Source organism: Spermophilus citellus, assembly GCF_964194105.1.
Source record: "Spermophilus citellus genome assembly, chromosome: 6".
NCBI classification, from domain to species: domain Eukaryota; kingdom Metazoa; phylum Chordata; class Mammalia; order Rodentia; family Sciuridae; genus Spermophilus; species Spermophilus citellus.
In genome coordinates this window covers 37,495,181-37,520,703 of record NC_138187.1, presented here as the reverse complement: position 1 = coordinate 37,520,703, position 25,523 = coordinate 37,495,181, and the positions used below count along the sequence as shown (strand labels likewise).

Sequence of the window (25,523 nt, the reverse complement as noted above, 5' to 3'; positions counted from 1 at the left end):
GGGAAATGAAGCGCAGGTACAGGGGAACTTCATCCCATCTTAACCGTTCTTCTGTGAATCTAAAACTATTCTAAAATTAAAAGTATATTTTAGGGCTGGGGTTGTGGCTCAGTGGTAGACCTCTTAGCATGTGTGAGGCACTGTGTTCCACATTCAGCACCACATATAAATAAATAAATAAAGGCCCATCAACAACTAATAAATTTTTTAAAAAGTGTATTTTGGGGACTGGGGTTGTAGCTCAATAGTAGAGCACTTGCTTAGCATGTGTGAGGCACTGGGTTGGATCCTCAGCACCATATAAAAATAAATAAAGACATTGTGTCCATCTACAACTAAAAAAAAATTTAAATGTATTTTTAAAATTGTTTTCAGAGGGGTACTATGGCATGTATATGTAATCCCAGCTATTTGGGAGGCTGAGTCAGAAGGATCACTTGAGCTCAAGTTCGAAGTCAGTCTGGGTGACACAGGGAGACCCCAGCTCAAAAAAAAAAGTGTAAAAAATGCTCTTCTTAGGGTGCGGGGGAGGAGTACCAGATAGACTACAAGGTATTTGTAATAAGCTTCATGTTTTTCACACTTGTTTTAGCCAGAGGTACTCTCCAAAGGGTACACACCAAGGTTATTCTGTGTGTGTGTGCATGTGTTTGTGTTTGTGTGCACGTGTGTGAGAAAGAGAAAGAGATGGAGAGAGGGGTTTGTCCATATGTTTTCTTTCATCTCACATACATTATCACCTCTTTGCTGGGAGCGAACAGTATATCTTCATGGGAAAAAAAATAAACACAAGTGAACAAAAGTGATCTCAGAGCAGTATTACAGCATCTGATATTGTAGTAGAATACATTGTAGAGCATATCTCCAAATCTTAACAGGCTGCATAATTGTTGTGCTGCATGGTAATTAGACACAGACAGTGGAAGGCACATGGGTGACTTGGCAGGCTCTTTTGTCTTTTTGCAATAATAAACGGATGTTTCTCCAGTATTGCCAAAAAAAAAAAACAAAAAAACAAAAAAGGAATCACCTGACACCGCTGCTGGTAATGTGAAATGGTGCGACCATTATGGAAAACTGGAAGTTTCTTAAAAGTTAAACACGTGACAACTTCCCCCACCCCACTCCATCTCAGTCTCTTTGATCTACTGTAATAAAAATACCACAGTACTCTATAAATAATGGAAATTAACTGCCCACAGTTCTGGAGGCTGAGAAGTCCGAGATCAAGGCAACTTGTATGTGATCTCACATGGCAGAAAAGACAAGCCAATTTTATAACAGTACTAATACTATTCATAAGGGTGGAGCCCTCATGACCTGATCACCTCCCAAAAGTCCCCCCTCTTGGGCTGGGGTTGTGGCTTAGTGATAAAGTGCTTGCCTTACAAATGTGAGACACTGGGTTTAATTCTCAGCACTGCATATAAATAAATGAATAAAGTAAAGGCCCACCAACAACTAAAAAAAAAGTGTTTTTTCAATAAAGATCCCCCTCTTAAGAAAGTCACATTAGGAGGCTGTGGTTGTAGCTCAGCAATAGAGCCTAGTGCGTGCGAGGCCCTGGGTTCAATCCTCAGCACCACATAAAAATAAATAAATAAAATAGAGGTACTATACCCAACTACAACTAAAAAATAAATATCTAGAAAAAAGAAAATCACATGAGGGATTAAGCTTCAATTTATGAATTTGGCGGGGCACAAACATGCAGAACAGAGCGCCACCCATTCCATCTGTTTTTCCTTGGCCTGCCATAACAAAATACTACTGACTGGGTGGCTTGAATGTCAGATGTTTATTTGATTATGGTTCTGAAGACTGGAAGATCATGATTAAAGAGCTGGCCAGTTAAGTTCCTGGTGAAGGTTCTCTTCCTTGTCTGAATACTACCTACCGCCTTCTCATGGTCTTCAATGACTTTTTTTTTTTTTTTTTTTTTTTTTTTTAGAGAGAGTGAGAGAGGAGAGAGAGAGAATTTTTTTTTAATATTTATTATTTTTTAGTTCTCGGCGGACACAACATCCCTGTTGGTATGTGGTGCTGAGGATCGAACCCGGGCCGCACGCATGCCAGGCGAGCGCGCTACCGCCTGAGCCACATCCCCAGCCCTTCAATGACTTCTTAGTGTACTTTCAGAGAGGGGGAGACAGAGAGAAAGAGAGACAGAATCTTTGGTATCTCTTCTTATAAGGGCACAAATTCTATCAGATTAGGGCCCCATCTTTATGACCTCAATTATCCTTAATTACTTGCCTAGAGGCCCTATCACCAAATACCAGCACATTAGAGTTAAGGCTTTAATGAATGAATTTGGCTGTGAATACATGCAGTCAGACCAGAACACCCCTTCTAGGCATTTATCCAAGAGAAATGAAGACATATGTTCACACAGAGACTTGGACATGAGTGCTTAGAACAGCACTATTCACAGTTACCAGAAAAACCGAAAGAATCTAAATATCCACCTGCTGGTGAATGGATAAACAAATTATGGAACATCTATTTAATGGACTGCTACTCAGTAACACAAAGATATGAATGACAACAACATGGTTGAGCCTCAAAAACATGCTAAGTGAGAGAAGCCAGAAACAAAAGGCTCTTGGATCCATTTATATAAAATTCTACCACACGTCAGTTGTGGTAAACTCCTGTAATCCCAGTGATGCAGGAGGATAGCCAAGTTTGAGGCCAGCCTCAGCAACTTAGAGAGAACCTGTCTTAAAATTAAAAAAAAAAAATTAAAAAGGACTGCGGATGTAGTGGTAATGTGTTCCTGGGTTCAATCCTCAATACCAAAATAAAATAAAATAAAAATCTACTGGATTCACACCTATCTGTAGTGTCAGAAGTCAGATCAGAGAGGACTAAGGTTGTGGCTTAATGATAGCGCTCTGATGCTTGAGGCCCTGTAGTTATACTTGACCCCTAGCTTTGGAAGAAGAAGTGTGGGGAAGGGAAGGAGGAGAGGTAGGGGAGTGGGGAGGGAGAGGGAGAAGGACCAGGAGGCTGGTCAGTGATTGCTGGGTCTGGGGTGGAGGGAGGGATAAATTGCAAAAGGGTGTGAGGAAACTAGGGGATGAAGAATAAAATATCCTGTGTTTTGATAATGGTGGTAATTTACTGGGACACACATGTCAAAACTCATTGAACTGTTCATGTATGCAAATTGTTATATTAAATTACAGTTCCTAGCAGGGCCCAGTGGTACACGCCTTTAATCTCAGTGGCTCAGGGGGCTGAGGCAGGAGGATCTCAAGTTCAAAGCCAGCGTCAGCAAAAGCGAGCTGAGTGTCCCTGAGTTCAATCCCTGGTAACAAAAAGAAAAAAAAAAAGGCTAGGGTTTGGCTTAGTGGTTAAATGCCCATGGGTTCAATCCCCATACAAAACAAAACAAAACAAAATAACAACAAAAAAATCTTATATTATACTTCCATTAAGTTGATTTTTTAAAAACTTGAATGCTAGGAGGAGTATATTCCTAAATTCTGTAGCCTATGGGGATGAGGAAAGTAAAAGATGATAGACATTTATTTTATTTATTTATTTTTATGTGGTGCTGAGGATCGAACCCAGTCCCTCATACATGCTAGGCAAGCGCTCTATCACTGAGCCACAACCCCAACCCTGCCAGACTCAATCTTGTGCCAGGCGAATTTCAAACATTTTTTTTAATCTCATCCAATTGTCACAACTCTCCCAACAAAGCCCAAACTGTTAGTCCAGTTTAGAGATGAGAAAACAGAGCTTCAGAGAGATCAAAGGACTTGTCCCGGGCCACACAAACTCATGAGTGACTGAGGCTGTATTTGTGCCTGGCTCCAGAGTTCATGGATTGCCCAGAACTCCTTGCTACTGTGAAAAAATGAGAAATATATAAGGTGGTTCCTGGCCCTCAAAGACCTTTGTAATTTCTTAAGCAATAGGAGCATTTGAGAAGGAGTCCCTAAATCCCTTGGAATTTCCTGTGTGATAGAAGCATCTTTTGTTCTAATGAGATGACTCCTGGTGGGCTCCTGAGTAGCTTCAGGATGGGAGCTGGTTTCCAGAGGAACTAGCCAGCTGATTAGAGGGTTGGAATTTTTTGCCAAGGAGAAGAGCTGACAATTGAGTTCATTATTGATGGCCAAAGATGCAATCTCACCATGCCAACAGAATGGAGCCTCCATAGACAACCTAAAGGAAGGCTTCAGAGAGTTTATGGGTTGGTGGACAAGAACACAGAATGGAGCCTCCATAGACAACCTAAAGGAAGGCTTCAGAGAGTTTATGGGTTGGTGGACAAGAACACACGTTCATGCTGGGAGGGTGGTACACCCTGATTCCACGGGGACAGAAGCCGTCCTGAAACTGCGTCTCCTTGCTTAGTTGTTCATTTGTACCTTTTTTTTTTTCTGTGTGTGTGTGTGTGTGTGTGTGTGTGTTTTAGAAAAAAATGTATGAGTTGTTCTGGTGGATGACACATAATATTGGGCATTGGTCTCCTTCAAAATATCCTTTTTAATAAACTGGCAATGATAAGTATCCCCCCAAGTTCTGTGAGCTGCTCTTGCAAATTAAGTGAACTCTGGAAAAGGGTCATGGGAACCTATAGTTTATAGCCAGTTGATCAAAAGTCTAGGTGCTGACATGGCACTTTTGTGGGACTGAGCTCTTAACTTGTGGGATCTGACTTTAACTCCAAGAAGTGTTCAAGTTGAATTGCATCAGGGGACACCCAGCTGGTGTCTGCTGGAGAATTGCTTGGTATAGGAAAACCCCAGACACCTGGTGTTTATGGTCAATGTTGAGTATTGTATTGATGTGAGTGAGAGTGGGCAAAACAGTGCAGTTGTCCCATCTCTTACTGCCACCTGATAGCCCCCAGAAGGGACTCTGAGTCAGGTAGGTAGTCTTCTATTGACTGCAGAAGAAAGTACAAGCTGTGCTGCCATTGGGCGCTCCTCCATGTTCTGCCATCTTGCCAGCAGGTGGAGGGAGGAAGGGAGGGAGAAAGGGAAGGAGGGAGAAAGTGAGGGAGGGAGGGAGGCCAAGCCAGCAGGGTTATTTGCAAGTATGGAGAAAGGAACCCCTGGAGACACTAGGTGGGTGCTATGGAGAAAGGTGGGCATCTCATACTCAAACACCAGCAAATCTTGGGAGGCTCAAACCTCTACTTTCAAATTATAACCAGAAAACACCCACTTCTCTCAATTCTGCTGTCACCAGTGTAGTGCCAATTGCCACCATCTCTGTCATGGACTGGTTCCTTGATTTCCTCACTGGTATCCCCTTGCCCCCTGCAGTCTATTGTCAACACAGCAGCCAGAATTAGCCTGAGCCTGACTGTAAAGGAAAAGTCAGATCCTGGCTGTTAAGACCCTCCCCATTCCTTGAATCCTCCTGTGACCCACTGGGCCCCACCCAGTCCAGCCCTTTGTATCTCTCTGAATTTCCCTCACCACGCCACCCCTTGTTTGCTTATTCCTTGCACAGGCCAGGCAGGTTCCCACCTCAGGGCCTTTGCACTGGCTTTTCCCTCTGCCTAGACTGTTTCTGCCCACATCTGCAAGTCTCTCTCCCCTCCCATCTCACAGTCTTGGTTTAGAGGTCTCCTGTTCCTGCAGCCTCCCCTCAGCCTCCCATCCTCCCTTTCTCTGCTTCTGTTCCTTCACAGCACTTCTTGCCGCAGGACATGCCATACCACATGTCCTACTGTCTTACATTAGAGCATGGGCTCCAGTAGGGCCAGGATTTCTGCCTGTTTGCTCACTGCTGTACTGTAGGACCTAGAATAGTGTTTGGCACATCATGGGTGCATGATAAATATTTATCAAATAGATACCTTAACAAATTCCTCATTGAGGGCCTACCCGCCCCAACAGAAGGGAGTGGATCCTCCCTTATGGGGGCCCTAAGTCATCTTAAGGAAATCTCAAAAACAGGCCCCATCCCCGTGTGAAACATGGTAAGCTTTGGTTTTTTACTATTATTATAATCATTAGATGCATACTAGGTTGAGCTACACCCCCAGCCTGCAAGGTGTGTTTCAAAACAAACATTTTGCTGGGAGGCTGAGGCGGAAGGATCATTTGAGCCCAAGAGTTTGAAACCAGGTTGGGAAATAGAGTGAGACCTCCATCTCAACAAAACAGAACAAACGAAAACATAAACAAAAAATTAATTTTTTTTTGTTTGACAGTATTTTTAGTTTTACATTCACCTCTTGAAGGACATCTTGGTTGCTTCCAGTTTAATGCAATTTGGAATAAATCTGCTATAAATATTCACATGTAGACTTTTGTTTAGACATAAATTTTAAAATCAACAGATCAAGTAAATACCTGGGAGAATAGCCGCTGGATCATATGGTACGTCTGAGTTTAGCTTTGTAAGAATCTTTCAAACTCTCTCCAAAGTGGTTGCATCATTTTACATTCCTGTCAACTGCTTTGCATATTTGTAGGCAATTAGTATTATTAGTGGGTTTTTTTGGTGGGGGTGGTTAGGCATTCTAATAGGTATGTAGTGGTATCTCATTGATGCTCATTGATTTTTTTAAAAAATTTTGGTACAAGGGACTAAAATCAAGGGTACTTTACCTCTGAGTTACATCCCCAGCCCTTTTTTATTTTTAGGCAGGGTTTCAATAAGTTGCTTAGGGCCTTATTAAGTTGCCAGCCACCATCTTGTAATCCTCCTGCCTCAGCCTCCTGAATTGCTGGGATTATAGGCGTGTGCCACTGAGCACAGCAAGTTATTTATTTATTTATTTTAAATTAAATATGAGGTTTCACTATGTTGCCAGGTTGGCCTTAAACTTCTGGAATCAAGCAATCCTCCTGCCTCAGCCTCCGCCTCTCTAGTAGTTGGGACTACAGGCATGCCGCCATGCCAGGCTCCTGGATATTTCAATTTGCTTTTCCTAATGATGCTGAGCTCCTTTTAATGTGCTTATTTGTCATTTGTCTTCTTATTATTTTTTTTAAAGAGAGAGAGAGACAGAGAGAGAGAGAGAGAGAGAGAGAGAGAGAGAGAATTTTTTAATATTTATTTTTTAGTTCTCAGCGGACACAACATCTTTGTTGGTATGTGGTGCTGAGGATCGAACCCGGGCCGCACGCATGCCAGGCGAGTGCACTACCGCTTGAGCCACATCCCGAGCCCCATCTGTCTTCTTTAATGAGGTGTCTGTTCACATATTTTGTCTATTTAAATTTTTTTAATTGTTGAGTTTTGAGTGTGTGCGCGTGTGTGCGTGTTGGAGAGACGTCCTTCATCCAGTATGTGATTTACAATTATTTTCTCTTAGTATGTGACCTGTCTTTTCATTCTCTTAACAGTGTTATCCATAGAGCAAAGGTTATCAATTTTAACAACTCAGAGTCATGTCAATTCCCTCCTAATATTTTTTTTCTTGCAAACTCTGGAAAATACCCAGCTAACCATGGTACCCTGTTAAGAATATCTTGTAGTTGGTCAGAGAAGGGTCTTTTTTTTTTAATATACTGAAGTACAACCCCAGCCATTTTTATTTTTTATTTTGAAACAGGATCTCCCTAAATTTCCCAGGTTGACCTTGAACTTGGGATCCTCCTGCCTCAGCTGTCCAAGCCGATGGGATTACAAGTGTGCTCCACCATGCCTGACTTGAGAAGTGTTTTTTTCCTTCCTTAAATTACCCACAGAAATATGATCAGGAACATCACAAAATGGACCCTTCTTGTTATGGGCCAAGGTGTGTCCAAATTCATGTGTTGAAGCCCAGAGTCCTGGTACCTCAGCATGTCACTGTATTTATGGACAGACTTTTAAACACACCATTAAGTTAACATGGGGTCTTATGGGTTGGCCCTAATCTAATAGGATTGGTATTCTTATAAGAAGGGGAAATTTGGACACAGGCACACACGGGGGAAAACCATAAGGAGACACAGAGAAGATGGCCATTTGCAAGCCGAGGAGAAGGGCCTCAGAAGGAAACAGTATGCCAACACCTTGATCTCAAACTGTGGCCTCCAGAACAGAGAGGAAGTAAATTTCTGTCATGTAAGGGACTCAGTCTGTGGTATTTTGTTATGATGGCCCTAGAAGATTAATGGCCTGTCATAGTAAAATTTTATCTGAATATGGCTAAAGGCCCTTCATTCAGGATGTGTTGAGGGCACTGGAAAGAGACTGTCTGAGGAAAGCGAATGAAAGCAGACAGGGATTGATTGGGAGAACCCAGACGTTGGTTTAAAACTGGCTGGCGTCTCTCCTCTCCCTGCCAAGTCTCCCCCGACATATCCAGCCACTCAGGGATGAGGAGATGGAGTCCAAAGTGAGGACTTATATATTGCAGTCATGTACTCCTGTCCAGATCTCTGTGTGTCTGCATTGTACCCTTCAGACCTTGATGACAAGGGTAGGGTGGGTGTGACAGTCTGCAGGAGTGGGGGAAGGGGTTGTTCCAGATGATTGTCCATCCCCATGACTGAGCTGAGGTTGACTAACGGTATAATGGCATTTCGAGGACAGGCTTAATGGGTGGCACTGGGCTGTGCTATGCTTTCACTACCACCAATTTGGGTAGTGTATTAGCATCATAATGCTAGCTGTTGTAACAAACAGCCTCCAATCTCAGTGATTTCATATAACCAAGTTTCATTTATCACCTACCTCACAGTCCGGTGCTGGTCCATGAACCTTGATGTTGGCCTCTCTGAGCACCTAACTTCCTCTATAGAGTGGGATCAGCTCCTGGCTTACCTTGTGTTTCTTACTTGAATTCTCCCTTTGTCTTGTTCTGCCCTCCACTCACTTTAAAGTTGTTTTATCTTATTTTCTGTGTCTGTGCAAGACACCCCCAATCATGCCTGGACAAAGTGATATAAATAAATGTAGCAAACAACATTGCTCCTCCTGACTCCTGTGGTCAAAGTAGCTTTAGAACCTGGTAGGTTAGTCTACAGTCATCATCGGGGCAGGATGGCAGGCTACCTTTGCATTCCCCTGGGGACATTTCCTGGAGTCCATGGGTGGCTCCTACTAGCCCCTCCCATTGCTCTCACCTGTTTGCACTTCCCTGGAGAGATCAGAGTGAATCTCTTCTGTTTGGCTTCCACAGTGCCCCTCTGACCTGGTTCTCCTACTTCTTTGACAATTTGAACTTGGTCTTCTTTGCCATCCTCTTTTCCTGTACTCTGTGGGCTTGGAGCACCTCCACCTCTTCTCTTTTTACATTCTCTTGCTCCTAAGGAATTGCATCCTCTGGGGGTGACCTTGGACCACTGTGCGACTGCAGCTTTGTGGATAAAATTTCTTTCCCCTGCCTTTGAAGGCACATTTCCTTGAATCTGCACCAGGAGGTGGCTGCCAGGAAGGGATTTTATTAATAGATTTGCCTTTGAGTCTGGGAAGAGAAGGACACCTAACAAGTTACTGCTGGGCCCCAGAGCATTCCACATTTTCGATGTTGTGCCTTTATCCATACAGGGCTTAATCTTAACTTTGGGGGACTTTTTTTGACATATTTCTCTCATCGTTCCAGACATCACAACTTGTTAGATGCCCAATTATCAATGGCCTATGCAGAATGCATGCTTCTTCCTAGTATCACCCAGGCCTTTCTGAAATTCTCCCATTCCCTGAGCAGCTCATGTGCTGTGGGAGAAACTATCTTCCCTGCAGATACAGCAGGGGACCTTGTTCAACTCACATTAAGTGGCACATTCCATTTTCTGACTCTATCATTGGTTCAGGAGTAAATCTTTTTGACCCAAGACAGTCCAATCAAAGTTAATCTCAGCACTCCTATCTGGAATGCTAGGGTAGATATCCTCCCATTCTCCCTTCATTGGATATGAATATGGAAGCATGAAGTCACAACGGTGACTGGCGGCTATTTTACCACCAGGAAGAAGGCTGGTTTGGAGATGGAGTTGATACTCCACTGGCAGAGTGAGGAACAAAACAGCTCTGTTCTTGATGATGTCATTAAGTACTGACTCAGACCATTCCTGAAGTCACCCTGTCTCTGGACATTCCTGTGGCAGAGGACAAGAAGTCTTATTTGTTATTTAGTCCAGATTGAGTTGGGCTTACTATTACTGATAACACAAAATGTCTTGATATGCCAAATCTCTTGCACCAGAATTACTTTCTGCTTTGTTTTTCTGTGTTGATCATATTTGTTAATGTTGAGGATTGCATCTACAATATTATGGTCAATATTTATTAAATTTCCTTTAGGTGCATTATCTTATTTAACCCTCGTAACAACCCTTTGAGGTAGATTCTCTTATCCTCACTTTACAAATGAAGAAACCAAGGCTCAGAGAGGTGGAGAAATTGGTTTAAAGCCACATGGGCAGAAGAAAAGATCCTTGACTGGAAGTCAGGAAGCCTGATGACCAAAGAACGCTGAGCTCTGCCAATTCAGATCAGTTCAGAAATAAGTCAGGCAGTGGAGATTCTTCCCTGACCACTCCCTTCCAGAGGTGCCTGAGCACAGTGCTTTAAGAGACTGAAATCACAGTAGCAAAGGCAAGTGGGAATTCTAGTGTGAATTGGGTACCCATACTATGTGCTCCAAGTCACTTAACAGTGACACTTGTCGCGCCACCTACTGGCCAGAGCACTTTTTCTTTTAGTATTAGCTAAGACACAGATTTCTCTCCAGTGTGATTTACCCTTTTTCTCTCATTCAACACATTGAGCATCTACTATGATCTAGGCACTAAAATAGTTACTATTGGCATAATAGTAAGCCAACACACATCCAGTTCTTGCCCTTCAACAAAAATACTTTCCTTGCAATTCTTTTTTCTTCTTTCTCTGTTGCAAAATTCTCACCACTAACAAATCACGGTAAAGGAGCAGCGCTAAAGTCCTGTATCCCATTTCCAAAGTATTGGAAAAGTCATTCCCTTGGGGAGAAGAGAGCATGGTGCAAAAGGTGATTGATCCTGTCAACTGATCTTGCAGCAGGTAAAAAACTGATACCACAGGTTTAGTTTCAGGGGCTGACAGGAAGGTTCAGGAATACTCCTAATAGGGATTATTTGTCACATGCATCAAAGATGATACAATCCTTCCTATCACACTTGAATTAAATTTTTTGTTTTAGGCTTGGTGTGTTTTCTTCTATTCTACTTATAAAATACAGGCCTTAATATTTGTGATTAGAGGTTTTGAAGAACAGAAAGGAAAAATAAAATGCTAGAAGTACATGATTTTCAGGAACTGACCAACCACTGAGAGATTCATCTTGAGTTTTTGTTTGCTTTTATTTTTGCAGTTCTAGGGATTGAACCCAGGGCCTTGCACGTGCTAGGTGAGCACGAGCCCAAGAGAGGGGTTGGGAAACTATCGGTCTGGAGATGTAGCTCGGTGGTAGAGTGCTTGCCAAGCATGTGTAAGGCCCTGGGTTTGGTTTCTAGCACTGAAAAATAAATTAAAAATCAATAAATAAAAAGCTGTAAATATGGGCTGTAAATATGGGCTATAAATATGGGCTGGGGATATAGCTCAGTTGGTAGAGTGCTTGCCTTGCATGCACAAGGCCCGGGGTTCAATCCCCAGCACACCACACACACATACACACACACACACACACACACACACACACACACACAAAAGCTATAAATATGCTAGTTGAAAAACTACCCATAACATTAAAAAGTATGAAATAATACAATTTCCAACAATAATAAAATGTTAAGTTCATTATACTGTAACTGAGTAATAAATAAAACTACCTTGTTAGATGAAAAATACTTGTTATAAAGGTAAATAAAAAAGCAAAGTTCAAAATTGTGTGCACTATGTAAACCTTATAAGTGAATAAAATTCATATTGTTCTATGTATATAGAAATACTCCGTAATAAAGTAGAAGTTTATTTATATATATATATGGTACTGGGGATTGAACTCAGGGGCATTCGACCACTGAGCCACGTCCCCAGCCCTATTTTGCATTGTATTTAGAGACAGGGTCTGTTTATTGTTTATTGCTATGTTCCCAGGGCCTATAACAGCACCTAGGACACATTTGGCACTCATCATACCTGTGTTAAATGAATATATATGTATAAATTCATAGAAGAGGGCTTTGGAGGATATACACTAAAAGTAATTCCATCCAGGGATTGGAATTTGGGAAGAATACTGATTACGGAAGGTTTTGTTTTAGATAGTTTTGACTCTTTCACAGGAAGAATATATTGTATTTTTTGCATATATATTTTTTTAAATTAAAGGAATGCAGCCCAGCACAATACAATAGGTGATCAAGTCAAGATTCAAAGTCTGAATTGAAGCCATCCAGAGAAAAGAAAAAGGGATAAAAAATAAAGTTCTGCATTTATGAACAAAAAAGAAAACAATTTAATTTTTTTAACCACCAGGTATTAGCTCAGTTTTAACCAACAGGGTGAAATCAGCTGGAGACAGATGAAATCCAGCCCCAACTCTGGATGTGAGATTGAGCTTTATCCATTACTAGTTCTCACTGGTCAAGGCCTTGATATAATGTATTCAATAGGTGCGCAGCTTGGTAAGTTTTTTCTTAAAAAAAAAAGTAGAAGCGGGGGGGGGGGGTAGGGGGTGGGGGTTGGAAATTAAGTAGCTGGGTCAGGCAGCAAAGACAAACAGGGAAAGAGCTTTGAGCCCAGTGTTTGGAGACCAGATATTTCTCCTCAAAGGAAGAACCATCTTGGCTCAGGTTTTCAAAGGCATCAATAGACAGTTCTCAGTGGATTTGGAAACATTTAGAGCTAAGGAACACTCCACAGGGGCCTTCTCCATGCTATGTTTGGAAGCAGCTCTTCTCGCCCCAAGACTGACTATCATCAAAACAGCCTTCTCTTTCATCCTCAAGGCTTCCGGTCAAGCACTAGTCACTGCCTCCAGGGGGAGGATGCTCAGAGCTGTACAGAGAGCACAAGCAGGGATGCGCGAGGAGCGGAATATGACCCAGCCGGTCACATAGTGTGCCTTCTGCGGTGGAAGATGCTGGAATGGTTAGGGCAAATCCTAACGGTGCTGCTGGCTGTGAGCAAGCGGTCCGCCGCCAAGGCACGGTAATAGAACAGGAATCTCCAAAGCGCGGCCGCTCTGGGCCCCCTGCTCGGCTAGGACCCGGGCCACGGTTGCGGCGGCCCGGCCCGATTCCCAGCCGCGGCACCCTCCAGCGTCAGACCCACTGTGGTCCTCTAGTAAATCTGCAGACAGTTTCCAAAATCCCACTTCCTGGCGGCACCAAATCCTGCACCCCACAACCCACAGCCTCCGGCTCCTACTTCCGCCGGAAGTAGGCCTTGCGGGGGGGGCGCTGCGATGACGTCACCGGTTTGCCGGAAGTCTCCTGAGGGCGCCGGCTTGGTGCCGGCTTCGTGGTGGAGGCTGGGGGTAAGGTTGGTTCTGCGGGGTTGTCACCCCTGCTTGCTCAGGGTCTTCGGTCCCCATTTTTGAGCCTTCCCCTCTCCCTGGTGTGTGAGAGTGCCTCAGTGCTATCTCCATCCCGCCCGGGCGCCCTCGTGTCTCCTCCAACCGCTGCTCCCTGCGTTCCTCCAAGTCAGCTGTCACCTGCTCCCTTTCCCTGGCCTCACCTGTCCTTTCCCGGGCTGCTACAATCCGCCTTCAGCCTGCTGCCACCTGACTCCCCCCCACCCCCTACGAGGTTCCCGCATCCGGGGAAAGCTCGGGCCAGGCCTGGGAGCCTCGGATAGAGAGTTCTTGGCCTCGCTCTGCCTGGCCTGCAGCATGGGTGCCTCAAGGATAGGGATAACGAGGGGTAGACCCAAGGCTCCCGGCCTGTTTTTTTCCTAATTAGCTGTTTCTTCAGAAGTCATTATAAGTCGTTCACGCCTGGGAGGGGGGGCTCAACATCCCCTACTTGCAAATCCTTTTCCACAATGCATTCCGCTGCCAACTCCAACACTTATCTCAATATGCGAATATTGAACCCATCTGTCTCTGCAGTCGGATCCGACCTCCTGAAGGAACCACGGCTCCTGCAGTTTTGGATGCTGCCTGTTGTACCAGGGGCACACCACTGCGGAAGCGGATCTGCCACCTTAATTCTCCGTGGATGTTTGGAAAGAGAAATGCCCGAGCCACCAGCTGATAAAGCATACAACCAACAGAAATATGTAGGCAGGAGACGTTGAATTACTTCATGAGTGCGAATTGCTGCTTTTCGGTTCTTGTCATATCATGAACAGTTTCTGGTTTGATTATCTCAAGTTTCAATCCGGGTCCAGAATCCTGTCTGCTAAGAGCCAAAGTAACCACTTCCAGTTTCTTAACACAGGTCCATATATTGTTTCCTGTGTGTGATCCCTGAGAGTTGTGGCCACTGACCTGAAGGGGTGCTTTATAGAACGTGATGCCTGGTGCTGGGTATAGGCCCCCTGACTTCCTCCAGGAGCTACCTGTTTGGATGATGTTGTCATCAGATTTTGGGGAGTACTTTCTGTATCAGTATCTATATGAATATTTAAGGAAGTAAAAGAAAGATTTGTTATTGTGGGAAAGGAAGGTGTACCCACATTTTTCTTCACTTTATCTTGGAATTTGCAGGCAGGAAATGCCCCAAAGGCAGGCCACAGTGTTCATCTTGAAAAAGAGAGCTCAGGATGATCTAAGAGGCCCCACTGAAAGTAGTAGGGCTCTGTGGCATGTGCCTGAGGGCAGGGAATTCTGTTTTGAGAACTGGAGTTGATGTCTGAGAATGTGTACCATAGTGTAAATCCCTCAGTAGTAGCTAGTCATACTCTTTCTGTTCCTTTACAGCCACCATGATGGATTTCCTGATTCTCTTCTTGTTCTACTTGGTGTTCATGCTGGTTAGTGTTGTTATGGTCTGCATTTGCTCCAAAACCAACCGTTTGAAAGGTCTGGTCCAGGGAGGAGCACAGGTAACACTCAAGTTTGAACATTGCCCTAATCTAAAGGACTTACTGGTTTCTCAACAGGACAAGAAAGAGATGCCATTTAAATTCATTGGTTTATTTAGTCTTTCATTTATGGAAGTTTTAGTGTATTCCACAGTTTATCTGTTTTGTTTTTGTTACTGCTGAAAGTAATCTTGTGATGATGCTTTGAGATAAGATAGCATTCTTAAGTTTGGCTCTTAAATTCTGGATATGATGCCTGTAATTGGGCATAGACATGAGCAGAATTCTTCTGGAGGTACTTGATAGGTGAAACTGAGGATGTGTGCTCTGAAAGCTGAGCTTCTGTCTGCCTTCTCTCCGTTAAGGGTCAAAGTGAGCAAAATTGGGGCAAGCTGCTTATGGGAAGAGGTTGATGTGGGAGGGACCTAGGCTAAGGTTTTTTTGTACTGGTGATCTGGGGGTGGACTGAATCCAGGGCAGGGGAAGGAGCAGCCTTCACATCAGCATTTCCTGAACTTCTGCTTACCTTTCTTTCCATGAAGGTACACCTGACAGGTATCATTTTTGGGGTCAGGGTAGGAGTGAAAGAATTGGCATCAAAGGCAAGCCAGTAGAAGGAAGCCCTTCTCTTTCTCTCTTAAAAATTCTCTTTTAAGTTGTTTTACTACCTATAGGAGGAAACAAAGCTACCAGTTGTATGTGGAGCATCGATATTGTAGGAATGGGGGTGGGTGAGAAATGAAATTGAACTTTTTTTAATTTTTAATTTTCAGATATGTTCCTGTATAATTCCAGAATGCATTCAGAGAGCCGTGAGAAAATTGCTTCATTACCTCTTCCATACACGGTATTTACAGTTCAGAGTTCAAATGGGATCCTCTGTTTTTGTCTTGATTATTAATTGTTGCTAATCTATAGCTACAGGAAGCTCCTGTGGTTTCCAGCATGGGAAAGATGCTGGGTTCAGAGCCTCTCTACTCATGGATAATCTGCCTTCCGTCTCTGGGATATTAATATCTACTTGAAAATACATATTTAAAGAGTGGAATGGTTTCTTAGTTAATTTTTAAAGGACATGGTTGGCCCTTGGTTAATTTTTTTCCTTTTGTACAGTTTCTTAATGGAGCAACCCTATGAATAAGCTGTGCTTGTTTCCTTTCAGCAACCATGCCTTCATTATCCTGCACCTGGTCTTGCAAGGGACAGTTTATACTGAATATACCTGGGAAATATTTGGCTACTGTCAAGAGCTGGAATTCTCTCTGTATTACCTTCTTCTGCCGTATTTGTTGCTAATTATATGCCTGATTTTCTTCACCCTAACTTGTTTAACCAATCCTGGTAAGTTGAGGCTCTTAGCATACAGACTGAGACAGCTCAACTATTTTACTGATAGTGCTGCAAACAAGTAGTGGTTTCTCTGAGAAGTTTGCAAAGGATTTTGTGTGTCATGGGTTTATTAACTTTATATTTCCAGTTTTTTTTTCCTCCCTGTACCAGGGATTGAACCAAGGGGTGCTTAACCACTGAGCAACATCCCTAGCCCTTTTTATTTATTTATTTAATCTATCTATTTATTTATTTTTATGTGTTGCCTAGGATGGAACCCAGTGCTTTTCACATGCCAGGTAAGCACTCTGCTGCTGAGCCACAACCCCCGCCCTCCCAGCCCTTTTAAAATATTTTATTTAGAGACAGAGTCTCACTGAGTTGCTAAGTGCTTCACTAAGTTGCTGAGGCTGGCTTTGAACTTACAATATTACTGCCTCAACCTACCAAGTCACTGGGATTACAGGAATGCACCATAGCACCTGGCATATTTCCAGTTTTTTATTTTGTCATTGACCCAAGGGTTACTTAGAACTCTTTACACACACACACACACACACACACACACACACACACACACACATATATATATATATATATATATATATATATATATATATATATATATATAAGCTTATCTTATTTTGGTTGATTGTATATGTGTAGAACATATATTCAGAATGATAATGTTCCCTTTTAAAAATTTTTTGAGACTTGCATTATGCTTGGGTATGTGGTCAGTTTTTGCAATGATCCATATGTACTTGAAAAGAGTTTATATTTTCTAAGTTTTTGGCTTTTTTGTTTATTTGTTTGTTTTAGTTGTTGATGGACCTTTATTTTATTTGCTTATTTGTATGTGGTGCTGGGAATTGAATGCAGTACCTCACATGTACGAGGCAAGCACACTACTGCTGAGCTACAACTCCAGCCCCTGTTTTGTTTTTTTGTATTGAGGATTGAACCCAGGAATGCTTTACCATTAAATGGTGACCCCAGTTCTTTTTATTTTATTTTTTTAAATTTTGAGACAGGGTCTTGCTAAGTTTTTGTGCACCTCACTAAGTTGCTGAGGCTGGCCTCCAACTTGTGATCCTTCTATCTCAGCCTCCCAAGTCACTGGGATTATAGGTATGCACCACTGTATTCAACAAGAGTCATATTACATCAGATTTGTTAATTATGTTCAAATCTTTTATATCCATACTAGTTTTTTTTTAATTAGTCAGTTTCTCAGCAATGTTATCTCATTCTGATGGCTTTTCTACATAGTTTGTTAGTTTTTTTGCTGCACATATTTTAAAACTATTATGCACATATATATTCTTACTAAATACATTGTCATGTTTAGAGTTGGTATTATCCTTTCCTTGTGGATAATACTTCACAATCTTTCAGTCTTTTTTTCAAAATAAATCAAGCCTCTTTATCATAGCTAATGCTCTATGCTCTCAAGTCTCTTTTGTCTGGTTTTAATTTTATTATACTGTGCTTAGTAATTTTTTTTCTGTCCTATTGTTTTACTTTTATACTTTAAGGTCCTTGAAACACCAAATGTCCATTAAGTGATGAATGTAAAAAGATGTGATAAACCCATCCAATGGACCATTATTCAGCCATAAAAAAGACTAGAAGCTGTGGTGGGAGCCAGTGGTAGAGCACTTGCTTACCATAAGAGAAACCCTGGGTTCCATCTGTAGCACTGCAAAGCAGAACAAGAATGAAGTATAGATTCAGGCTCTAACTTATCTGAACCATAAAAACATGCTGATGAAAGAAGCCAGACACACACACACACACACACACAAAAAAAAAAAAAAAAAAAAAACAAACCATAAATTATATGATTTCATTTATATGAAGATCCAGAAAAGGAAATCCATAGAGAAAGAAAATAGATTAGCAGTTTCTAGGGCCTGGGGACATTAGAAGTAGGCAGTGACTGCTAATGGGTTTCTTTTTCAGGTGATCATATTCTAAAATTGATTATGATAATGATGGTATAACTCTGAATATACTAAAAACCAGTGAGTTGTATACTTTGAATTGAATCTATGGATTATATGTCAAAGCAGATATAAAAATGAATTACCTAAAATATTAAATATAGCAGTTTTAGTTCTGTTGTATTGGGACAGGCTTTGTGACTATCCCGTCTACATATTGCTTGAAACTAGCATTTGTCCTTATCTTTTTCAGGCACCATAACAAAAGAAAATGAATTATTATTTCTTCAAGTTTATGAATTTGATGAAGTTATGTTTCCAAAGAATGCAAGGTGTTCTACTTGTGACTTAAGGAAACCAGCTCGATCCAAGCACTGCAGTGAGTGTGGCTATTGGGCTCCAGTGGACCCTCCCAAGTGCATGCGTGGGCTTTATCTGTAAGGTGGTATTTCATGAATCTAAAAAGACAGCCATTTGATTCCCACATGTGGGTTGTCTGTTCCTGTTGGAGGCCAGATGGTGGTTTCTTTCAGATGACTTGAGGGTAAGGTTGTATGTTTTTGCACAGTGGCCACCCTCAACCCTAGGCATAATAGCTCTCTTTTGCTATGGGAGAGATGCTTTTATGGTCTGCTGTGTGCAGATTTTAGCCCTAGCTAAGCCTAGTCTTCTAGGGAATGCCTAAGGTTCTAGGCTGTTTCCTATCTGACAAAGATATTACGTGAGTCACATATGTGGTTTAAAATTTTCTAGTAGCCTTATTGCAAAAGAAGCAATTACTTAATCACATATTTTATTTAAACCCATGTCCTGAAATATCTTTTTTTTTTTTTTTTTTTTTTTGGTGGCCCTGGGGATTGAACCCAGACCTCATACATGTCATGCAGGTGCTCTACCTCTAAGCTCTACCTCAGCCCCAGGCCTAAAATACAATTTTAGTCATTGTACTATCATATGTAACAAAAAAATTAAAAAAAAAATAAAATACAATTTTAATGTATAATCAATGTAAAAATATTCATGAGGTAATTTATGTTTTTCCTTTTTGTTTTTTGGTACTGGGGGTTGAACCTAGGAGTGCCTTACCACTGAGCTACATCCCCAGCACCTTCTTCCCCTCCCATCCATTTTTTTGCTTTGTTTTGTTTTTTTGTGTTGGAGATTGAACTCAAGGGCCCTGAACCACTGAGCCACATCCTCAGCCCTTTTTTCATATTTTATTTAGAGACAGGGCCTCATTGAGTTGCTGGGACAGACTTTTTTTTTTTTTTTTTTTTAGTATTTTTAGGTGGACACAATAGCTTTACTTTATTTTTATGTGGTGCTGAGGATGGAACCCAGTACCTCACGCATGCCAGGTGAGTGCGCTACCACTTGAGCCACATCCCCAAGTGCTGGGGCAGACTTTGAACTCATGATCCTCCAACTGCTGGGCTTACAGGTATGATCTGCCATGCCCAGCATCAGTCCGTTTTTAAATTTATTTATTTATTATTTTTTAAAAGATTTTTTTTATTGTTGTTGTTGTTGATAGACTTTTATTTTATTTATTTATATGTGGTGCTGAGATGAACTCATTGCCTTACATATGCCGGGCAAGTGCTCTGCCACTGAGCCACAATCCCAACCCTTTAAATTTATTTTTTATTTTAATTTTTTCCTAGAACTGGAGTTCTAATCCACGGGTGCTTTACCACTTGACCTTTGTCTCCAGTCCTTTTTACTTTTTTTTTTTTTTCCTGAGGCAGGGTCTTGCTAAATGGATGAGGCTGCCCTCAAACTTGTAATCCTCCTGCCTAGCTTTTCCAATTGCTAAGATTAGGCATGTGCCACTGCACCTAGCTGTGTTATTTTTTTCATACTAAGTCTTTGAAATCTGGTGTATTTTACTTTTATAGCACATATCCATTCAAGTACTAAGTTCTCATTGGAAGTTCTTGACCTGAATTTAGATTTCATAAAATTTATAGTTGAAAGAGTAGACTTAAACACTTATACTATACCCAGACACTCTTAAAAGTTTTCCAATAAGTGAATTAAGTACCAAAACATTTTATTTTCCTGTGAAAATCTACATTGACTAAATGGTTCATCTTTATCAGAAGAACTGACTTGATTTTAAAGCAAAGCCATGAGTTGTTTTTGATTTTTTTAGTGGATTTTTTACTTTATTTTTTTATTTATATGCGGTGCCGAGGATCGAGCCCAGAGCCTCACACATGCCAGCCAAGTGCTCTACCATTGAGCTACAACTCGGCCCAAAGCCATCAGTTTTAAAATCATATTTGGGGCTAGGGATGTGGCCCAGTGGTAGAATGCTTGCCTGTCAAGCACAAGGCCCTGGGTTTGATTCCCCATCACTGCAAAAATAAATAAAACTATACGTTCATTTATTCATGTTCATACTGTTCATGTTAAGTTAAGTTCACCACCTCTCATGTTACCTCAGTATTATTCACACTGAATTCAAAATAGTATTGTATAAATTGCAAACAACTGTAAAATTGTCAATATTGACAAAGTATTCTTTCATATTTTTCTTTTAACTATATTGCAGTGCTCCATACCCACATGTGGCTAGTGGCTACTGTAGTGGACTCTATGGTTCTAAAAGCTTGGTGATAGCAACTGCCACTGCCCCACCTTCCTCCACACACTCTTATTGCCATTGGTCTCCTTGTAAAAGTGCACATGGTGTCATGTCTCATCAAGGACAAACTCAGTCTGTGGCTCCCTCTTCTCTGTGCAGGTGTGTGTAATTGGTGTGTGCACCGTTTTGACCATCACTGTGTTTGGGTGAACACCTGCATCGGGGCCTGGAATACCAGGTACTTCCTCATCTACCTTTTGACGTTGACTGCGTCAGCTGCTGTCATGGCCATTATAAGCACCATGTTTCTGGTCCGCCTGGTGACAATGTCAGACCTCTACCAGGAAACTTACATCGATGACCTTGGACATTCCCAGGCTGTGGATACAGCCTTTCTTATTCAGGTAATTATGCAGTGGCTCTCTGAATTCTGTTTTCAGAATTGTAAAAATGATGTTTCTTTTCCTGGTGAAAATACGAAGATGTTGTTTTTCTTAAAAAATTGATACAGCCAGTTTCAGTAGTGTATGCCTATAATCCCAGCAGCTCAGGAGGCTGAGGATGGAGGATGGAAAGTTCAAAGCCAGCCTCAACAACTTAAGAAAGGCCTTAAGCAACTTAGCAAGACTGTGTATCAAAATAAAAATGGGCTGGGGATGTGAATCAGTTAAGTGCCCCTGGGTTCAATCCCTAGTACCAAAAAAAAAAAAGTTACATAAAATCTCATTCGATAAAATCCACTCTTCAAAATATATCAGTGGTTTTAGTATATTCACAGAGTTTTACACCCATTACCACTATATCATTTCAGAACATTTCATTATCCCCAAAAGAAACACCCTCTTCTGTCTTTCCCTAGACCCTGGCATCTGTAAATCTACTTTCTGTCTTCATAAATTTGTTTTCTGGACATTTCATATACATGGCCTTTTTGACTGACTTCTTTTTAGTAGCATAATATTTTCAAGGTTCATCCATGTTGTAGCATAAATCTGTACTTCATTTCTTTTTATGGCTGAATAATATTCCATTGTAGGATATACCACATTTTATTTATTCATAAGTTGATGGATATTTGGGTGTTTCCACATTGAGGCTATTTTTTTGAAAAATGCTTCTGTACAAGTTTTTATGTGGAGATAATTTATATGAATATATTGCTGGGTCATATAGTACCATTTAAAGAACTGACTCTTTTTCAAAGTGTTTGTACCATTTTACATTCCCAGAAGTTGAGTATGAAGGTTCTAGTTTCTTCACACTTTTTATTATCTGTCTTTAAAAAAAAAAATGAAAAAACTTTGTTTTTGTTTTTGTTTTTTATTTTGAAAAGGAGCTCTCACTGAGTTATAGAGGTTGACCTTGAACTCTAGAGCCTCCTGCCTAAGTGCCACCTGAGTAACTGGGATCACAAGTGCATGTAATCACACCTGTCTTTTTTTACTATAGCCATCTTGATGGACATTGAAGTGGTATCTCATTGCAGTTTGATTTGCCCTTCTCTAATGACTTATAATGTTGAGTATCTTTTCATGTATTTGTTGGCCATTTGTATATCTTCTTTGAAGAAATATCTACTTAAAACCTTTACCCATTTAAAAATTTTGCCTTTTTATTATTGTAAGAATTCTTTATTCTAGGACAGAGGTTATGGTTCAGGGGTAGAGTGCTAGCCTAGCATGCATGAGGCTCTGGGTTCAATCCTCAGCACCACATAAAAATAAAATAAAGATATTGTGTCCACCTAAACAACTAAAAGAATAAATATTTTTAAAAAAGAGTTCTTTATTCTAGACTATTATCAGGTATATGAATAGATTATCAAATATTTCTTCCTGTTCATGGGTTGTCTTTTCACTTTTTTGACAGTTTTTGTTGTTGTTTTGAAAAAGGTTTTATATTAATGAAGCTCATTGTAGCTCAATGTATCTTTGTTTTTTTCCTTTGGGGTGGGGTGCTGTGTATTGAACCCAGAGGCACTCAACCAGTGAGCCACATCCCCAGCCCATTTTTGTATTTTATTTAGAGATGGGGTCTTGCTGAGTTGCTTAGGGCCTTGTTAAGTTGCTGAGGCTGGCTTTGAATTCACAATCCTCCTGCCTCAGTGTCCCAAGCTGCTGGGATTACAGACATGGGACATCCTGCCTGGCCCCAGCCATATTTTTTTTTTTTTTTTTTTTTTTTGTGGTGCTGGGGATTGAACCCAGGGCCTTGTGCATGCTGGGCAAGCACTCTACCAACTGAGCTATATCCCCAGCCCTGGCCCCAGCCATTTTTAAAAGATTTATTTTATTTTGAGACAGTTTCTTACTATAATATCCAAGCTGGCTTTGAACTTGGATCCTCCTGTCTCAGCTTCCTGAGTCACTGTGCCCACTTCTAACTTCATTCTTTAGTATATAGAAATCCAGTGGTCCCAACAGCATTTGTTGAAAAAATGAACTTTTTCAATTATTTCAGCGCTTCAGTCAAAATTCATTTACCTTAATGTAAGGATTGAAATCATTCCTTTAAAAAGCTCATCCTTCCTCATCTGATCTGTGTCTTCTCAGTTAGGAAGTCTCCCTCAACAAGAGTTTTGATGAATGTTTACTTCTGTTTTCTTCTTTCAGAACTTTTTAAAGTTCTCTATCCTGCTTATTAGAAAAGTAACTTACACAAATTTGAGTAATCCAAAAGCTATTTTCAAAATGAAAAGTGAGAGTTATCCATTCCCCCAGTCCCAGTTGCACTTCCCAGAGGCAAACACTTTGAAAATTGGTATGTATATTTTTAGGCCTTTTTCTGTTTATTTGTTTGGCTATATACCTTCACAGAGTCAGTTGTTTTACTGAGTGCCTTTACACAAAAAAAGATTACAATTTGGCCAGGTGGAGTGGCACATGCCGGTAATCCCAGCAACTCAGGAGGCAGAGATAGGAGGATCAAAAGTTAGAGGCCAGCCTGGGCAACTTAGTGAGACCCTGTCTCAAATGAAAAGGGTTGGGGATGTAGCTCAGTGATAGAGCACCACTGGGTTCAATCCAGTGGTGGAAAAAAAAAAGATTAAAATGTGATCCTTGAACTTTGCCTTTCTCATTGGGCAATATATCATAATCTTTTCAAAATCAGTACATAGAAATTACCTTGGTTTTCAATGACTCTTTATTATTCCATAGTGGTAACTATCCCAGAGTTTATTTTGCTCTTCCTTGTAGAGGAATATTAATGTTTCTTTTGGGAAGACAGGCTGTTAGAATCAGTACCACAGTGAATATCCTAGTACATTGTATTTTTGCGGTCAGATTGTTTTCAGATAGACATTGGTTTCTCTTGTTCATCTGGGTTTTATTTTGGTTCATGAACTAAGGTCTGTGTTTGTAAATTTTCAATTGGCATAGCTCCATTTCCTGGATAGTCTTTCCCTCAGTATGAATACTTGATTCATTCCAGAGTAAATGCTTGCACATCAGGGTGATTCCTGGGCTATTTGTGGGTGCTGATTATGGCTCAGTGGGTTAGATTTAGACACATGTAGATGAGCTGAGGTTGTGGCTCTGTTGTGTTCATGGACCAGATCTGGGCTAGTGGGTGCTGACCTTCATGGATGTCACCGTTTTCTTCCTAACATTCTGCATCTTCTTTGCCCTTAGTACCTGTTCCTGACATTTCCAAGGATTGTCTTCTTGCTCGGCTTTGTTATGGTGCTGAGCTTCCTCCTGGGGGGCTACCTGTGCTTTGCTCTGTACCTGGCAGCCACCAACCAGACCACAAATGAGTGGTACAAAGGTGACTGGGCCTGGTGCCAACTCTGTCCTGTGGTGGTCCGGCCCCCATCAGCAGAGCCTCAGATCTACCAGAACATTCATTCCCACGGGCTTTGGAGCAACCTCCAAGAAATCTTTCTACCTGCTGTTCCATATTATGAGAGGAAGAAGAAATAAGAATGGAAAGAGTACTCCTGCCTTTTAGATGTGCACACCTTTATTTATACATATGGATACTTATTTTCTCAGCATTGTTTTGTTTTCTGCTGTGATTATTAATCAGCTGTTGTGGTCTGTGCTGTGTGTATACATGGGCTTTCAGGGGGGAAGGGAAAACTCATGTTTATTGAGTGCCTGATCTTTGCCAGCTGCTGTGGCAGATATCCTGTTTGCTCATCTTATGCTGGCACTGAGCACCTCCGGTCCTGGTGTCAGGGTCAAGAGATGACTTCTCTGAGGTTCCAGGTGACAATGAGACCTGGGTCTGTCTCTCTACAGGCTAGGTATGTGAACAAGGAGGGGCTGTACAGCCTTGTACCCTGGTGTGCAGGGGTCTCAGTGATTCAGTGTCTTGGGATTATGCCTGGTTGTGCCCTCTCTTATGCCCTCCCCTAGTCTGTCCCTCCCAGCCAGGGCATTTTCTTGCTTTATTCACATCCTCACTCAGACCTGCCTTCAGCCAGCACATAGGCCTTTACTCACATTCCTGTACTTGTGGCCTCCGGCCTTGCTCTCCACTGGCTTCTGGCCATATTCAAGTTTTTGTTGCCTTGTTTTAAAATTCCAAAAGTAAAACAGTGACTAGTTCAATGCAGAGAGATGGATGCCAGAAAAGAGGTTCATATAAAGTGCTGATGGGTTTTAGGGTGAGAGGTTTTTCAGAAGCAGGAGGCAGTTGGGCTAGACTTTGCAAGCCACCCAAATGCCAGGCTAGACCAAGAAGCCAGCAGCTACAGAGGCTAGGCGTCTAGAGAGGACTGGGGAATAGACCCTGGGGCCAGAAGGAGTGGTAGGAGACTAAGGGTGGGGGAATGCCCTTACCAGCAT

At 41.6% G+C, this 25,523-nt stretch overlaps 2 protein-coding genes across 11 annotated transcripts in view; one reads left to right on the top strand and one right to left on the bottom strand.

The window, feature by feature from the left end:
- Positions 1–25,523, bottom strand: part of ZNF12 (zinc finger protein 12) — a 1,264,586-nt gene that overhangs the window by 991,385 nt on the left and 247,678 nt on the right. The window lies entirely within an intron of this gene.
- Positions 12,569–25,319, top strand: ZDHHC4 (zDHHC palmitoyltransferase 4). Of its 4 annotated transcripts, XM_081299288.1 has the most exons (9): positions 13,254–13,380; positions 13,949–14,279; positions 14,762–14,886; positions 15,639–15,712; positions 16,028–16,206; positions 18,394–18,519; positions 20,890–21,134; positions 24,363–24,683; positions 24,845–25,319. In XM_081299288.1, exons 2-8 carry the CDS (start codon positions 14,183–14,185, stop codon positions 24,651–24,653), a joined length of 1,137 nt encoding a protein of 378 aa, XP_081155414.1. In that variant the 5' UTR covers positions 13,254–13,380; positions 13,949–14,182; the 3' UTR covers positions 24,654–24,683; positions 24,845–25,319. The 4 variants fall into 4 exon arrangements, with proteins under 4 accessions (XP_081155415.1, XP_081155414.1, XP_081155413.1 ...); XM_081299289.1 differs by lacking the exons at positions 13,254–13,380; positions 24,845–25,319 and adding an exon at positions 12,569–13,047 and having other exon boundaries at positions 24,363–24,757; XM_081299287.1 differs by lacking the exon at positions 24,845–25,319 and having other exon boundaries at positions 24,363–24,757.